The 18,980-nt window shown below is 39.9% G+C and overlaps 1 protein-coding gene across 2 annotated transcripts in view; it reads right to left on the reverse strand.

Annotated features, from left to right (window-relative positions):
• Positions 1-505: 505 nt before the first annotated feature.
• ADAT2 (adenosine deaminase tRNA specific 2) overlaps positions 506-18,980 on the reverse strand; it is a 57,187-nt gene continuing 38,712 nt past the window's right edge. For both annotated transcript variants that reach the window (XM_073894035.1, XM_025866278.2), the window contains 5 exons: positions 14,927-15,031; positions 11,763-11,913; positions 10,473-10,579; positions 4,982-5,054; positions 506-4,871 (listed from right to left, as the gene is read on the reverse strand). In XM_073894035.1, the coding sequence (XP_073750136.1) occupies positions 4,828-4,871; positions 4,982-5,054; positions 10,473-10,579; positions 11,763-11,913; positions 14,927-15,031 (480 nt within the window). In that variant the 3' untranslated portion in view covers positions 506-4,827. The remainder of the gene's footprint in view (positions 4,872-4,981; positions 5,055-10,472; positions 10,580-11,762; positions 11,914-14,926; positions 15,032-18,980) is intronic.

An 18,980-nucleotide genomic window follows, 5' to 3' on the forward strand; every position in this document is an offset into this window, starting at 1 on the left:
GAAGTAAGAAAATAGTTGGCAGTTGTCTTCATAGATGAAGTCAGTGTAGTCTCATTCCTTTGCCAAAAGGCAGAGAAACCAGTTCTTGATGCCTCTTCTCCCCAAGGCTACTCAAGGCCAGTTGATGCAGAAAGACTGTGAAGGACAAGCTTTGGCTTCAACGTGGATTTTTAACCAGGAACTTTACTACTTTAAAAAAATTTTTAATGATTTTTTTTTAAGAGATTTGGTTTTTGCTATTTTTACTGAGACTCATTTTAAAAGCAGCAGTGCTTAAAACATTTTAGGTCTAGATGTCTCTATGGAAACCCAAGAGAACTCCGCTTTTATGGCCAATGACTACCTACCTAGATTATACGTCCTATTGGATCACTATGGGCCATCTGTGATACCAGAAACATCTCAGACCTATTTTTCCAAAACTCTCTCTTATCAGATATAATTAAATTGATGTAAGTATTAGTTTTGCTGAGGAGATCAGGAGAGAAAGAACTTATTTGAGGCTTCCTTTTCATTTTTATTAAGACATCCCTGTTTAAAATATTCTTATTACAAAAAAGAATTTTGTAAATTTTGGCAGACATAATAAAAGAGGAAGAATGCAATCAAATAACCTAACAGTTGTGCTAAAATTTATTATCACTGATTTTTTCCTCCTCCTTTCCACTAATGTCAAATACATTTTCCTTTAAAAATTTAAGTTTCTCTCCCCAGATTGCTTATTTATTGCAAAGGAGAAAAAAAAGAAAACCAAGAATTACATAGTCAGGTGATCCAAATTAAATGGGTGACCAAAATTAACATCACCAGTGAGGAATTGATGGCCTTTGGGTGCCTTCAGATTTGATATTCTGAGAATATAACATCACCTAAAATGCATAATCTGAATCTGATCATTATTAACACCATTATTAAAAAAAGTGAAAAGTTGGGCACCTGGGGGTCTCGGACAGTTAAGCATGGGACTCTTGATTTCAGCTCAGGTCATGATATCAGGGTCCTGGGATCGAGCCCCATGTCCAGCTCTGTGCTCAGTCGGGAGTCTGTTGAGGATTCCCTTCCCCTCTCTCTCTGCCCCTCCCCATGCTTGTGTGCACATATTCACGTGCACTCTCTCTCTCTCAAATAAATAAATCTTTTAAAAATTTTTTAAAAAAGAGAAAAGTTGAGTGGGGTCAGAATGATTCAAAAAATGTCAACATCATAAAAGGCAAAGAGAAGCTCTGGAAATGTTCTAGATTAAAGTAAGCTAAAGAGGGGCACCTGGGTGGCTCAGCTGGTTAAGTCTCTGCCTTTGGCTCAGGTCATGATCCCAGAGTCCTGGGATGGAGTCCTGGGATTGAGCCCTGGGTGGGGCTCCCTGCTCAGCAGGGAGTCTGTTTCTCCCTTTCCCTCTGGCTCTCCCCCTGCTTTGCTCTCTCTCTCAAATAAATAAAATCTTTCAAAAAAGAAAATAAAATAAGCTAAAGATGCATGACAACTAAATAAGATATCTGTCCTTAGAATATTCCAATATTGTAGAGCGGGTGGGGAAAATTCTCTAAAGGACATTATGGGTGACAATATTAGAATACAAACAGTATATTAGATAAAAGTATTTTAAAAAAGATAAAAGTATTGTACTAATGTTACATATATTGAAGCCAATAACTGTATTGTGATTATATAAGAGAATATCCCATGCTTAGGAAATACAGAAACATTTCAGGGCAAAGGGCCATGATGTGTGAGGTGCGTAACTTTCTACCAAATGGTTCAGAAGAACCATTATATAAATTCATACATACATACAGATAGATAGGGAGAGAGAGAATAAACAGAGCAAATGATAAAGCTAAAGGTGTAAATTGTTAACAAATTAAACTTGTAAGTTTGAAATTATTTGCAAATAGAAAGTTTACAGAAAAATTAACAGTTTTTGCCAGGGCGCCTGAGTGGCTCAGTCGTTAAGCGTCTGCCTTTGGTTCAGGTCATGATCCCAGGGTCCCGGGATCGAGCCCTGCGTTGGGCTCTAGGCTCAGCAAAAAGTCTGCTTCCCCCTCTGCCCCTCCCCCTGCTTGTGCGTGCTCTCTCTCTCTCTCAAATAAATAAATAAAATCTTTAAAAGAAAAGAAAAATTAACAGTTCTTTCCTACATTGGCATTCTTGGCTATCTATTTTCCCTCCATAATATTCCAAATGCAACACAGGAAGAGATGCTTGTGCCAAGTAACAAGAAAGTGAAAAGATATTTTAACACAATCTTTTATCAGTGATTGAAGCCTGCCAAAGCATTACACACCACCCATTCTCAGCCGAGTCCTCGGCAAAGACCAGCAAACAATGGATACTCTAGCAACTTACATGCAATCATTTCCTACTAATTCCCCCAAACGGGGCCGTGATTCTAAAACCTTTTCACATCCCACAACTTCCAGAATCATCCCATGCACGAAACAAGTCTCTCAGCTGTCTCTTTGGCAGGCACTATCAGTGTCAATCAACTGGATTCAATCTGAACTGGAGCATCCTAATATTTTAAGCCATGTCTGGGTAGCTAGAGAACGTGGACTCAGGAGGCAGGATTAGCTCATCATACCTCCACGGCTCCCCACCGCTTTGAGACTGCCATCAGAATCCTGTAGCCTCCGTGCCTATGCCCTCACGATGCTCCTATATCGGCACTAGAGGAGCTGACCTCCAATCTGCCATATGCCGTCTGACCTGATTTTTTTCCCCAAAAGCAGAAGAGGAAACTCTGCCTAAGACCAAAAATACAGGAGAGACTTTTCTATAAGTCAGTCACTGGAGACAGAATCAAAAAGGTCATAACCAAAATTAAAGTTTTCAGCCATGCTTAGGAATTAGGAAGTACCCATTCTCCAAAACACAGAAGAGATAGAACATATGTGTATCGGCAAGTCTTTTCTCTCCTTCCTGGTTTCGTTTGGTTGCTTTCTTGACACTTTTCGTATTGACAACCTATAAGTTAAAATACCCTAAAATACTACTGTTTGCTTTGATTTTACCCTAGCTATTCCCCCTTTTTACTCGTTTTTCTCCAAACTTCAATCAGTAATCTTATTTAACAAATGTTTACCAAGAACCTACTTGACCTAGATGCATTAGCCAGACTCACTGGTACTTCCTGGCAGCGGAGGAAAGAATCCAGGTCTTCCGTCTACAAATTATGCCGGAGAAAACGATGATAGGAAGACAGTGAGTGCACTGAGGTCAACTTGCAGAGAAGCGTAAGGAGCCAGAAAGGAGTTATGACCAACTGCAAAAAGGAATAAACTAGTCAAAACGCCAACATCTAATGAAGAGGTAATTTTTTAAAGTAGGTAAAACTGAAAAGAAGTTACATGTAACATTATTACAGATTTTAAAGTATGCATATTCTTCTCCATAAAATTTCTCAAATGCAGTTAAGAACACACACGTACAAAACCAAGCAATCGTTAAGTCCTCTGAAGCATGTAACTGTGATTAGCTGCTACTCTCAGCAATATAAAAATACTTTCACCACAATTACATTCCAGCCTGTAATGTAATTCAAAACAAACAAGTCAGACATCGCTCAAATGGCAGAAACAACAAATACAGATGCTTTGCATCAAGGAAATGAATCCACTGAAGAAATGCCACAGGGGCCCGGAGCTGGGCTTCTGGTGGAACGGCGAGGCCCCCTTCTGGGCAGATGCAGCGAACCCCAGTGTGGCTCTGCAAGGCTGTTCTCTCACGTCCTGCTGCAGTCAGAAAGCTGAGTATCTGGGACTTCCTGCTGCAGAGACCCTTTCCAAGGTTGCGTGCACATTTTTAAATTTTAGATTTTAATTCTAAATCTAGACTTTTATAAAAATAAATGACAACTTGATTTCAGATTAAATGAACCATTGTATTTAATTGTGCAACACTGGCAGTCCCAACCCCAAATGCCACATCCATCCCCTTTACCCTGTTCTTTTTCTTTTTGCCATAATTCTTAACATCTTCTAAAATACTATATAATCTATAAGGCGTATTATCTGTCTCCCCCTGCTAGAATAGCAGCACCATGTTTTGTTCACGGATTCGATGAACAAATGGAGCCGGGCATAGTATAGCTGCTCAATAAGAAGGAATTGTCTCATTTATGCTTCTTTTATCTTTTAAGAAAATATTCATCTTCATCTTCAAAGAAGGCATAAGTATGGTTTTATTATAGCGATATGCTATGATTTAAAAACAATGCTCAAGTACTTGTTTTAAAAGTATGCATTTTCTCTAACTGCTTTATAAAAGCAAAAAAAAAAAAAAAAAACCAAACAAACAAAAACCTGTTCTGAGGAGCACGCATTCATAGTCTAGGTGTTCATAACTCCTATACCAATTCCAAGGAAGTCACGGGCCCTCGAGCCCTGGGAGAATAGAGTGGCTACAAAGAATAAAGGATCCGATTCTGAAAAGCCAGGCCTAAAGCAGGTGTCCACGGTGTGGCGCACTCCAGTCTGGCCACACGCCAGCTAACTGGGTCTGGATGCACATTCGCTGAAACAGCACTTTCCTGGCCTAGGCACAGTGATTTTGGCAAGAAGGTTACGTGCTGCTTACTAATTTCTAAAACCTCAATCTTCTTTTTTTCCCCCCATTCTTATGGAACTTCTTACGGTTAAGCTTATGGAAAAGCTAATCATTGTTTATAATTGCGAGACTTTTAAAAAGTGCTAATTTGTTCCCTCAACAGAGCAAATAGTAAGAGATGATTTCCCCAGGAGTTAAGGACATATGTAAACATGATTCAATGATGTCAACAGCTTTCAGTCCAAAAATGTCATCGAGGGGCATCAGCCTTCCATCAGAACAAGTTCAAGGTTTCTGATATTCCTTTTTCCGAACTTTTGATTTGGGTGCTGTGAAAAGAATAGAAAAGAGAAAATGAAAGAGGTAGGCCCTTGTCGAGTCTCTTCACGCTGATTTGTCTTAAGTGAGGTTACATTATGTACAGCAGGGGAAAACTGACCATTTGGATTTTCCTGTTTGTAGAAGGTCTTTAACATTTCCACCGCTTCCTCGGCCCGATATCCAGGAATGCACTGATGAAATGAGAAAACTGAGAATGAATATCAGCCTATGAAAATGTGGCCTATATCCCATAAACACAGCAATGTACACAGAATTACATAAACTTATTTCAGATAACGTTAATACACTTTGGGGACAGCAGTAATGCGGGTAAGGAAATACATTACCAAAAGAATAGACGTATGGACTCACCATCACTCCAATCAACTATTATTTCTCAAGTACTATTGAAGTTACTAGCTATGTGATCTGCAGTACGACAAACTCTCTGCCTCAGCTTCCTCATGTGTAAAATGTAGGTATAATTATAGCACTTACCTCAGAAGGATTTCATGAAGATTAAATAAGATTGCAAAAATAACACCTATTACATACCCGGCACATCGTAAGTGTTTGTTAACCATGAGCTATTTTTATCTACTGTTATTTACTAGGGGCCCATCTTGGGGTCATGAGGTTGGGCCCCATGTGGGGCTCCGTGCTTAGCGAGGAGTCGGCTTGAGATTCTCTCTCCCTCTGCCCCTCCCACTTGTGCTCTCTCTCTCTCTCTCAAGTAAATAAATAAATCTTAAAAAAAAAGTGTTCAGTTTGATCTATCTTTGGTATCTAACTAGAGAGAAGAGATCGATACGTGAAAGAATAAGAAACTATGATAACGGGGGCGCCTGGGTGGCTCAGTTGGTTAAGCGACTGCCTTCGGCTCAGGTCATGATCCTGGAGTCCCGGGATCGAGTCCCACATTGGGCTCCCTGCTCAGCAGGGAGTCTGCTTCTCCCTCTGACCCTCTTCCCTCTCGTGCTCTCTCTCTTTCTCTCTCTCAAGTAAAAAAATAAAAAATCTTTAAAAAAAAAAAAAGAAACTATGATAACGGTAATGAATGGAATTACATAAAATATCAAATGAAGATGAAACTTGAACTTGCCTTGAAGATAGCAAATATTTGAGGTGTCTAGTGGCTCAGTCGGTTAAGTGTCCAACTCTTGATTTAGGCACAGGTCATGATCTCAGGGTCATGAGATCGAGCCCTGAGACAGGCTCCCACTGGACATTGAGTCTGCTTAAGAGTCTCTCTCTCTCTCTCTCTAACCCTCTGCTCCACCCCCCAACTCGCATGCAAGCGCACATGCGCTCTCTAGAATAAATAAATTAAAATTAAAAATTAAGAAAAAAGCAAATATTTAAAGACACTGAGCAAAGCATTTCAGGGAAAGAGTAAGAATAAGCTTGGGCTATGTGAGGAAACCAACTAATGGGGGGTTGGGGGGCCTATAGAGAAAGAATTAGATAAAATGAGGTCAAAATATACAGGGCTTTGAAGGCGTGTCATAGGAATTTGGACTTGATACACAGCATCCTTCTAAGGTGCATGAAATGATAAAATGGACAGTGATTCCAAGGAGGAACATCCGGAAGCAGCCACAGGAGGGGAAGCAGGTAATGAGCACCAGCACAAGGGCCTGGTCAGTGTGGTCTACTGCTCAGAAAGAACCTCCCTTTCTCTTGTGCCTTCAGTCAGCTCTTACCTGGGCCTATAAAGCCTGCATAAATCTTCCCCATTAAAAGAAATAACCTTTCGGAGTTCGATGTTTTTAGATTGCACATGTACGTGAGATGATGCAGTATTTGTCTATCTATGACTTATTTCACTTGGCATAGTGCCCTCAAGGTCCATCTACATTGTCCCAAATGGCAGAATTTCCTTCTTTTTATGGCTGAATATTCTATTGCATATATATAATGAAATATATATATATATAACATTTTCTTTTCTTTTTTTAAATTTTATTTTATTATGTTAATCACCACACATTACATCATTAGTTTTTGATGTAGTGTTCCATGATTTATTGTTTACGTATAACACCCAGTGCTCCATTCAATATGTGCCCTCCTTAATACCCATCACCGGGCTAACCCATCCCCTCACCCCCCCTCCCCTCTAGAACCCTCAGTTTGTTAGAAGCAGAGAGTAGAATGGTAGTTGGCAGGGGTGGAGGGGTGGGGGGTTGGGGGGAATGAATAGACCGCTGATCCAAGGGTACAAACTTTCAGTTATAAGGTCAGTTCTGAGGATCTAAGGTACAGCAAGGTGACTGTAGTTAACAATACTATATTGTGTACTTGAAAACTGTTAAGAGAGTAGAGTTTAAATGTTCTCACCATAACAACAACAAAATGGTAATTATGTGAGGTGAATGGTGTGTCAACTAACTTTATTGTGGTAAACAGTTCATAATCTAAACATCTATCAAATCATCACATTGTATACCTTAAACTTACACAATTTTATATGTCAATTATATCTCAGTAAAGCTGGGGGGTTAAAAAAATCCCAATAACCTTCCTTCCACCCTGCCCCTCAGGCAAGCTGCTACTCTGCTGGTCCCTGAGAACATTCCAGACTCCTGGCTGTTGCTTGTGTGACTCTCATTTCCTCCTCAACCTCATCCTCACTGGCTTGTGCTTCAGATATCCCAAGGGCCCCTACTGACCAAAACACTGGTTCCCTTTCCAGCCTCCTCAATTCTCTGCAGTTGTGGAGACCATTGACCATTCTCGATTCTTCTTAGCCCTCTCTCCTCCCTTGGCTTCTCAGTTCTTACAACCTTCTCAGATCACTCTAACCATGGTGGGTCAGTCCCCTTCTCCTCATGCCACATTAAGTGTTCATGTTCCTCAGAGCACCCGCCTCTCCTCATGCTCTCATGAACACTAACTAGCACAAGACACTCTCCTCTCCTATGAAGTTAGACCAGAGGTCCCCCACCTTGGCTGCTCAGTGGAATCACCTGGGAACTCTGTGGGATTATGACTGAAGGCCTCTAAGTCAGAATCCCACCCAGGTGGAAGATAAGATAGTGACATGGATCCTCGGTTGCCCTCCGATAGCCGGTCCCCCTGCCGTCCCAGCCCAAGGCTGCCTACACGACCCCCCCACCCCCACAGTCCCGTTCATACAGGGTCTAGCGTGGTGAGCCCCTCCTCCTGGGAAACAGGGCAAAGCCATAAAAGGGGCCTGTCCCCTCGCCCATCACCAGTGAACGTTCATGGAAAACCTGCTTCTGGGTAAAGGGTTTCCCATGTAGCAAAGCAGCTCCCTCCCTGAGATCTATTGAAAGTCAGCCCAGGACACAAGGGTTTGTGAAAAACAAAACTAAAAAAGAAAAAAACAAATACTAATATTCTCCTCTACCCTTTCACCTTCTTATCCACTTGGTCTGGGGTGGGGACCTCCCATAGCCACATGTAAGAGCTCTGTAATATGCAGTCCGGGATGAGACCCACTGAGTTATAGATGGGGAAAGAAACTGCATCACTCTATGATACCAATACTTTCAATTATCCATTATAGCTACAAATCTGTGGCTTTAATAAAAAGCACACATTCTTATTAAACTTTTAAAAACGGACCAGGTATGTATTATAAGGTAATCACCATCTTCTTTGAAAAGAATAATTCTGTAGGTATCCTCTATGAGCTTAATGCTGCTTATAATACAGCATTAAATAATTCTATGCTTCAGCAATATAAAAACAGCATCCCACCTCCCACAGACTCTCCCACCCAACCCAGCCCAATAAAGGAAGAAAACACAGGGTCCAGAGACCTAAGGTATCAATGTTTTCTTTAGAATCTCAAACACTTTAAAAAAACAAAACAAAAACAAAAAAAAACATAATTTGGCATCCAACCTGGAGATATGGCTTCAAACAATGGTCATTCATTTCCCTGGAGCCAATTTGGCCAGGTACACACACTACAAACAAGCTTATTCTTCAGTTCACCCTGTGCAGAAATATGTAGGAGGGGACTGTGTATGCACCCAATGTCACTCATGTTGAAGAGAAATTTTCTACCCATGTCTGACATCCAAGGGCACATCTTTGTTCTGCCCAGAAGCTTTGAGAAATTCTTTAGAAATTCTTTAGCTCTTTCTCATAAACAAAGTACAGAGTCAGCAATTTGCTTGCAAAGAGATATGTAAGCAAAATTTGAGCAACCGATATAAGTGACTGGAAAAATCAAATCACTTTGCACATTTTTTTTTAATGCTCAAGCTGGCTGTACTGTTGATTCTCCATCGTTTTATTACAATTTATTTTCTGATGTGATGTTAAAAGTCATCTATTCTCAAATGTACAGAAGTTGTTAGGAAAGCTAATGTTCGGCTGAGAAAACTCAAAATAGAATGTTTTCCAAAACTTGTTCTCAGTGGAATTCAGCCAAATTTAGCCCTTCATAGGTACTCAGTATTCTCCTAAGAATATCTGAGGTCTTTGAAGTTAACTGCCCACCATGTCCAGCATTTATTAAATACTTTTCTTTTTAAAGCATAATATTTCAGGATTAACCTTAGAAAAAACAATCAAACCAGTTTGTGAAAAATGCTATGTGTCTACAGGCCAAACTCTGAAATATCAATTCCTAATGCTCATAGCCTTAAACATAAAAACTTGGGAACAGGTGGTAGGATTTTTTTTTTTTAAAGATTTTATCTTATTTTTTTGACAGAGAGAGAGAGAGTGAGAGAGGGAACACAAGCAGGGGGAGTGGGAGAGGGAGAAGCAGGCTTCCCGCTGAGCAAGGAGCCAGACGTGGGGCTTGATCCCAGGACTCTGGGATCATGACCTCAGCTGAAGGCAGACACTTAACGACTGAGCCACCCAGGCATCCCGGGAAAGTAGGATTTTTAAGAGAAGATGAAAGTAATGTGGATTCTTGAGTCTGGGGGAAATTTCAATATTGAAAAGGCAGGGGGAAAAATAATGAAAATACAGGTATTAATTGCTAGACACCAAAAATAGTACATAGAACAGGGATGCCTAGGTGGCTCAGTCAGTTAAGCATCTGGCTCTTGGTTTCGGCTCAGGTCATGATCTCAGCGTCCTGAGATCAAGCCCCACATCGAGCTCTACGCTCAGTGTGGAGTCTGCTTGTCCCTCTCCCTCTGCTCCTCCCCCCATGCTCTCTGTCTCTCTCATAAATAAAAATAAAATCTTAAAAAAAAGTAAAAAAAAAAATAGTACATAGCAATAAAGCAAAACAATTGGCTTTGTGCGAAAATATTGTGTATGCACCATAAACAGCATCTACAGTGCAGCAGGGAGCTGGGGACACTCACTGAGTGAGAATGACAACAGTGACAGCGTCTCCAACATACCTGAGTGCATCAGTGAAGACTGTCGGGAGATCCCTGGGAAGGCCAGGGACTCTCCTTCTGGAGAGATTCTGCTCATTAAGAGAGCCAAGCACTCGCCTGGAAATGATACCTGTCTTCTACTGAGGCATAAATGAACTTGACAGGAGGTCCCAGAGTTGGCCTGGTCCCAGCATGGCTTTTTGGTATACTGACCACACGTGAACTATTCCCAAGCCCACGAAGAGAGCAAAGTAATTAGCAAGAAAAAGCATAAACGGGTCACGTTACCTGAAATGGTCTCCCAGTATTCGGTAAATCAGCAGAAGCGATATTTAGAACGGAGCCACAGCCGCCAAACCGTTCATTCTGACAGCCATACACAACCAGTGGGATTTATGAGAAAGAATTAAGGTCCTGAAGAGAGTGTGCAGCTCAAGTGCGTACAGTGACAAAACCAGGCCATCCTGGACAGACAAGCTCAGGCTACTTTTAAAAACAGTTAAGCTTAGGCTTAGTCTTAAAAATCACACAATCCAGTCACACAAAAGAAGAGGTTTAAAGGATTTAGAGATGAATATCTCACAATTGCAAATAATGAAAACCGAATACACAGTTGCTAAATGTTTATAGTTTGGTGCTCTCTCTTGTCTTTCCTAACTCACTTTCTTTGAGTCCTTAGAGAATTGGAGCTAGAAAGGAAGTAGGAATTTAATCCAGGGATTTTCACCTTTTAAAAACAGGATTGTCCCCTAATCTTTTGCCAAATAAAATATAACCCATGCCCCAATATAAAACAAACTAAAGCTGAGCCACCCTCTAAGGCAGGAAGGGGATAGAGTTCTAAGTTAACCAGAACTCCCCCCTTTACAAAGTAGAGACTATACATGTTATACTCAAAACCCTCTGTTATTTTTAAAGTGATAAAATTTTTCACACATAGCAAAATAAGTACATAAAAAATGTGCAAGTATGAAATTGAGTTTTTGAACAAGCGAGTAATTTTTTAAAGATCTTAGAGACAAACTTGCTAACACTCTGTATTTGTGTCGCTTACTCTATGAAAGACACAATTCAAAGAGCTGTAACTTTCTCAATTTCCCATTTATTTACAATTATAACATCATCAGTGACTTGTTTTTTACCTTATATTTACTTTGGACTTAAAATTTTTCATACATTGTAATAGGTATTCACGGCAAAAATAAACAAAAACGTAAAGAGAAAGAAAAATTTTAAATCACCTGTAATCTATTATTCAAAGGTGCATATTCTCCAGACCTTTTCTCTGTACAGTTTTATAATCTACTTTAATTTGTGACTTATCCTTACATAAGTTTGTTAGCTCTTAGTTTTTCTTTCTCTAGTTTTATTTGGTTAATAGTTTTACATCTATTGATATAAAATGAAGAAATCATATGATTAAAAATCCTTCCTAAAAATTTTTTGGCCAAGGGGTACAATATTTTATAACTTGTTTCATAAATCTGTTTTCACATATTAGAAAGCAGGTTATGTGTCTGGCCATTTTCAAGGTTATAGGAAGAGCACACAACATTAACTCACGAAGTCAAAGGATACTCATCAGGCGGAGAGCAGCTGCACACATAATACAGGGCTCCACTGTGACATACAGCACAGTGTGTTCAAATACTTCAGAAGGACTCTTGCCACTTCGATGACACCAATCTAGGGCCTGATCGATGGCCACCATTTCTGCATGTCGAGTAGCCTGAAAGGAGAGAGGTGCTTGCATCAACATGTAATTGTATTGTGCAAACACTCGAAAATAAATACCAAAAAAATGGGCCTAATGTTTCTGCCAACATTTTAATGCATAAAGGTTTTGGAATGCTCTAAGCACTTGGCAATGTATTTCCCAGTTCAGGTCCCATAACCTGACCAACAAAAGACACCTAATAGGAGATGCCGCGAGAATTATGCTATATTTTTAGTTAAGCACCTCAGAACCTCAAGGGATGCTCTTTCAATTAAAATGCCATAGAGAATATAAGTCTCGGGGGTTTAAATAAAAAAAAAAAAGAGTCTAGGGTTTGTGAATTTCGAGGGGAAGCCTGAAGTCTTCATAAGCATGTGCTCCATTTTCAGATGTTTTCAAGGCTGTCCCTCACTTCACTCTAAGCAAGTCTGTATTTAGTTAGTGGAATGTCATCACTTACATTTTCTTTGGGATGAGATTTTATATTCTGGCAGACTCTAGAGAAAAGCAGACATTTGGTATCAGTCTCAGATACCTCATGGGTGGTGTAGAATATAGGAGAAATCACACAGCATTTGCAAATAACCATTCTTAAGTCTGAATCCTGACTGTGAAATCACTAATTCTGTGGCCTTAGGCAAGTTACATAACTTCTCTAAGCCTTGGCTCCCCCATATGTAAAACAGGGTTCACTGGCATCTACACCTCATAAAACACTGAATTACAAGAAGCGTGTGCTGTGTGCTATCTATGTGCTCTGCTATGCAATTATTAATGGTATTCACGATAATCACATTTATCAATAAGCTTATGCTGATTGCTATGTACAAGCCACTGTGCTAAATCCTATGTGAGATTACAAAGTCTGTCCTCAGCAAGTATAAAATCTGGTTGTGGCAAACAGAAAGGCACTCATTAACCTGTGACATAGAGCAGGGTGTGAGAGATGCTGGTGCAGTGGCCCGAGGTGCCATGGAAGCTAGAGGCAGGTGGAAGCAATGCTGGTCCAGAATTATGATCTCAGAGCTGTAAGGTACTTTAGAGAACAGGTTCCCAAACCTGCCTGCATACCAGAACTAACTGGGAAGCTTAAAAAAAAGTTTCCCCAATTCAGGGGTTTTTTAACAATCAGATTCAGAGTTGGATCTCCCCAGAATGCTCAGTAAGTAAGTAACTGTTGAACTGAATCCCTGCAATCAACCTCTCTTTTTTAGAAAATCCAGAGTGGTGTGGTGTCCTGGAAACAAGTAAAGAAAGCGCTTTTTGGTTTTTGGAGTTTTTTTTAAAGACTTATTTATTTATTTGAGAGGAGAGAGGGAGAGCGGGGGGTGTGGGGCAGATGGAGAGAGAGCAGACTCCCTGCTGAGCATGGAGCCAGATGTGGGCTCGATCCCAGGACCCTGGAATCATGACCTGGCCCTCAAGAGTTGGCTGCTTAACTGACTGAGCCACCCTGGCGCCCTTCAACCTCTCTTTTAGTGCTGAAGAACCACAAGCCAATTTAGGACATGTTAAAAATACACAGTGGGAGAGGTGATGGTAGTGATGAGGGTGGTGGTAGTTGAGAACCAAAAGTAGGACTCAGGTTTCCTCATTTGGGGTCAAGAGTCTTTCTATAGTGTTTGATAGGGTAATCTTCTATAGGATACACAAACCAAAATAAAAAGGCAGGTTAATTTCAAGATACAGAAGAAACCCAGGTCATTGGGGGGTTAGATGGATGACATCAGGGCATTTAAAGTTCTGATATTAAAGATATCATACCAAACCACAGAACACACAAAATAGGGAGATAGAGCAATTATTTAAAATACAGAATTCTACTCCCTGACAAGTATCTATATATTCACAAATTGCTACATTATCTTTATTACTTAGCTCACAAATGTTTTGATATCCAAATAATAATTGCTTTGTGAATCTGGGTTCCTACTTTCCATGTGTTTTCTCTTTGATAGATGTGATGGATAAACATTAAATGCCCCATAGCACTGATACCAGCACCAGCTTGTTCTCTGGTTCCCACGATCAAACGATAAGATCAGTCTGTGTGAGTGGTGTTGTGGTTCTAAGCTCTGAGTCCACCTAGTACTTCTGATAATCATAAAACTGGATATTTCATTTACACTTACCATGACACACTGTTGTGATACCAAGAAGTGTTGCCTTAATTCATGAACTTTTCAACCTAACCACAATAATATAAAGGCACACAAACTATTAATGTGTAATACCAGGGCTCCGGGGTGGCTTAGTTGGTTAAGCATCCAGCTCTTGATTTCAGCTCAGGTCATGATCTCGGGTTCATAAGATTGAGCATTGGGTGTGCAGCCTGCTTAAGATTCTCTCTCTCCCTCTCCCCGCTATACTCATGCACGCGTGCTCTCTTTCCCTCTCTAAAAAAATAAATAAAAATTTAAAAAAATAAAAAATAATAAAGTGTAATACCACATGTAGGTACAGAGACAGTAGGTGGTAGAGACTTTATTCCATTGAATTATCTAATACATGAACAGCTTCCTTTATACAATCCTTTAATACCTACAAAGATATAAACTGAAGGTGATTTTTTACTTTACCAGGAGGAAAACATTATTTAAAGGTACTAAAGAATGTGATATGAATTAAACTGATGTGTTTTGTAAAGTGGAATTTTCCTATATTAGATTTGCTTAAGATGGAGATTAGATTCATATCTTCAGTACTGACACTCCAATGTAATAAAATCCCTTCTTGAGTTTCACTCAAATGCTAAAGTAAAACTCCATGAAATAGAAAATTAGCCCCAAAGATTGTATTGCTTCATTAAATTTTTCTGAATTTTCCAAATTTTAAAAAACCAACATGGATCACTTTTATAATCAGAGAGGAAGGCACTCATAAAAAGAAATGTTAAGGGAAACTACCCTTCCATTATACCTACAGGTCTTGACACAGACCCATCTTCTTGCCAACTGTGATAAAATTCAGTTCACTCCTACCTTTACTGCTGTATGTTTGCAATTAAACTATTCAATCAACATACGTTTTTGGTTTGATTAACTTCATTTCGTCCCTTCCCCACAACTTCATTGTTGTAGACCATAAGGCAGCCAACAGGAACTTCAGTACTTTCTAGGGCTTCCTTGGCCTAAAAGACAAAGTAGAAAATTTAAGATGTAATGTTCAATACTTGAAAAGATTATAGGAAAGAAATAAACCAGCATAAGCACACATATATAAACCCCAGAACAAAGAAATACAGCTGAGCTTTCCCTTCCCTCAAATATAGTTCAGTATTTAGTGCCTTTGTTCTCTGTTGTATCCATATTAAGGGAGAGACTCAGGAACAACCCCCTGCACAGGTTCTGAGCCCCTGATTTTTTCTTCTCATTGGAAGCAGAAGTGAGCAAAAGGCTGTTACTGACTTTTGTTCTTATGGTGGCAGGGTCTGTGCAACTTTTCAGAGATCACATACATATTTGCAAAGGAAAAGAATAAATAACATGTATAAATACTTTATTGAAGTCTTTTCCTTGTTGAAATTCTACTTGCTTAGTTTTTTTATTTCACTAAATATTATAGAAGATACCCTCTAGAGGTCCAACAGCATAAAGGTAACCAGACTGGATGTCTCTCTGTGCTATTTCTTCTTTGACACAAGAAAAGCTTTGGAGCACTCTATGTTTAAATGGCACAACCACTTTGGAGAACACTTTGGAAATTTCCTTAAAAAGTAAACATACACATAGCCTATGAACAAATTTTAATCCTAAGTATTTATTTAAGAGAAGGGAATATATGTCCACAAAAAAAAAAAAATGTAAAAGAATGTTCATAATAGCTTGATTCACAATAGCCCAAATCTGGAAACAGCACAGGTATCCACCAACAAAAGAATGGATAAGCAAACTGTGGCATAGTCACACCATGGAATATGACTCAGCAATGAAAAGGAACAAGCTAGAGATACACACAACAATATGGGTGAATCTCAGACATGATGAGTAAAAGAAGTCAAACACAAAAGCATGCACACTGTATGACTCCCTTCAGGTTTAGTACTAGAACAGACAAAACTAAATACAATGATAGCAATTTCTTCCTGGAAGGGCATGTGTAAACTGATTGGGAAGGGACAAAGGAACTTTTCCAGGGTGGTCAAAACCCTTGAAAAGGGTGTGGGTTACACAGATGTTTGCGTCAGTAGAAATTGAATGGACAACATACATAAGACCTGTGCATTTCATTGTACGTCAAGTACACCTCCATGGAAAAATATAAATTAGAAAAACAAGCTTAAGAATATTTCTACCACCACCATCCTGGAAAAGGGCAAACCACTGGTTATATTTGCAAAGTCCCCCCCATCAGAGGCTGTCCATTTTTATTCTAGCTCTGTCACTGACTGAACCAGATAAGTCCCGGCCCAAGACAGTTAAAGAATACTTCTTTGGGCAGAGAGCAAAAGCAAGCAGGTTATATCTGCATACTCCCTGATCCTGTTGCTGAGAGAGAACAAACAAAGAACACAACCCTTGAACTAGTGTATAAACAATTCCATCTCACTGCAGTCAAGAAAACCCAAGTATGGCTGTTTTTAGAAAGGCATAGCATTTCTTTTTTTTTCCTTTTTTTTTTTTTTTTTAGGCATAGCATTTCTTATTTTGGCAGGCCTGAAGACACTTTGGAAGACTAGATTACCAATTAAGTGTAGGTATTCACACACAGCATAAGGCATATACAGTGTGAAGTTGAAGACATTGCTTAGGACCGCATGTTCTACCTCTTGCACTAGCCCCTATTCCTGGCTATACTTTATTTAGAGTAGCAATAACTTCCTATCATCATGCTAACATGGGTTGCTTAGCCACTTCAACCATGCTCAACTGACACTTAGATTGTCCTTGGGCCAATAAAGGTGAAAGGAGAGGCACATAGCATAGTGGTAACAGGCTGTATCTCTTCTTCTTCCTCCAGGGTGGTAGGACAGAGCTAGGGCCTGCACAGATGTAGGGAGAGGGTAGCTGAAGCAGTAAGACTGCATTCTTCCCCCCAGGGCATGAACCACCCACAGGCTAGTTCTGTCCAGTACTGTAACAATGGTTAAAGCATGTCAGGTTATGCAAAGTCTGAAAGTCTGAAGAGTTCCAAGGTTTGGTGAATATATACAAATAAATGTACAAATGCGCCACTGGCTACTAAAGCAAGGAAAGCCAGGAGGACTGACAGCCAGGGAGGATGGCGATGGGAGTACCCACGCAGTTAAGGCAATCAGCACACGAAAAATGTTATTTAAAATAAGACTGGGAGTACACAGAACCCCGAGTACACACAAGAGAGAAAGCATTTACTCATCCAACAAATATTTGTTGAAGATCTTGAGATAGGGAAATTATCCTGGATTATTCAGGTGGCCCTAAATGCAATCACAGGTGTCCTAATAAGAGAGGCAGAGTAAGAGATCTGAAGACGTTACACTGTTGGCTTTGAAGACGGAGGAAGGAGCCATGAGTCAAGCAAAGAATGCTCCAGAAGCTGGAAATGGTGAGGAAACATATTCTCCTCCAGAACCTTCAGAGTGTACCCAGGGCCTGCTGACACATTGGCTTTTGCCTGATGAAATGAATTTCAATCACCCGGCATCCAGAGCTGTAAGAGAATAAACTTGTGTTGTTTTAAGCCACCGAGTTTGTAGTAATTTGTTACAGATGCCATAGGAAACTAATACACTGTTAAGAAGAAGAAAAGACAAGCTAAAACTGGAAGAAAATATTTGCAAACTGCATATCCAACAATGGTCTACTATCAAGACTATATAAAGAACTCTCAAAGTTCAACAGCAAAAAAACCAAAAACAATCCCACTAGAAAATGGGCAAAAGATATTAACAGACACTTCACCAAAGAGGGCATATAGATGGCAAATAAGTACATGTAAAGATGTTCATATCATTAGCCATTAGGGAAATGCAAACTATAACCACAATGAGTTATCACTAAACACCATCAGAATGGCTAAAATAAAAAGTTAAAACACCAAATGCTGGTGAGGTGGAAGAAAAACAAGATCACTTATACACTGCTGGTAGGACTGTAAAATGGTACAGCCATTCTGGAAACTAGTTCGGCAGTTTCTTAAAAAGCAAGACATGCAGTTAACATATAACCCAGCAATTGCACTCTCTGGCATTCTCCCAAGGAACCGAAAGCTTATGGTCATACAGCACATAAATTCATATACAGACATAAATGTTCACAGGCATTTTATTCGTAATAGGCAAAAACTGGAAATGATCCAAATGTCCTTCAAAGGATGAATAGTTGAACTGTGGTATGTCCATCCCATAGAATACTACACAGCAACAAAAGGAATAGACTACTGATTCACTCGACATTTGGATGGACCTCAAGGAAATCATGAAAAAAACCAACTCCCAAAAGGTTCCATATTCACGTACATAACATTCCTGAATGCAAAATTACAGCTACAAAGAACGGATTAGTGCCTGAGAGGGCTTAAGGGCTTGAGAGTGAATGGTGGCTATAAAAGGTAGCATGAAGGAGCCTTGTGGTGACTGAGCAGATCTGGTGGTGGTTCTGCAAAACAAAACATGTGATAAAATTGCACAGAACTACACACATGTGTGCATAGCAAGCTGATTAAATCTCAATAAGCTCTACAGACTGCATCAATGTCATTCTTCTGGTTTTGATTATTGCATGACAGTTGCATAAGATGTTACCATGGAGGAAAGCTGGGTGAAGGGTACATGAGCCTTCCCTATATACTTTTTTTTTTGCAACTTCTATGACTCTATAATTATTTCAAAAGAAAAAGTTTAAATAATAATAATAATAATAAATAAAGGAGTAAACAAGAAATATCTTGCAATGGAGATTAAGAGGAAATGCCTAGGTGGGTAGGAGGAAAATCAGGAGTGTCAGGGTGCCCTGGGTGGCTCAGTCAGTTAAGCGCCTGCCTTTGGCTCAGGTCATGATCTTAGGGTCCTGGGATTGAGCCCCATGTCCTTGGGGGGGGTCCCTGCTTAGTGGGGAGTCTGCTTCTCCCTCTCCCGCTGCCCCTCCCCCTGCTTGTGC

The sequence above is a fragment of the Callorhinus ursinus genome, unplaced genomic scaffold (assembly GCF_003265705.2).
Source record: "Callorhinus ursinus isolate GAN/ISIS: 27379988/994484 unplaced genomic scaffold, GSC_fseal_2.0 scaffold6, whole genome shotgun sequence".
Classification (NCBI taxonomy): domain Eukaryota; kingdom Metazoa; phylum Chordata; class Mammalia; order Carnivora; family Otariidae; genus Callorhinus; species Callorhinus ursinus.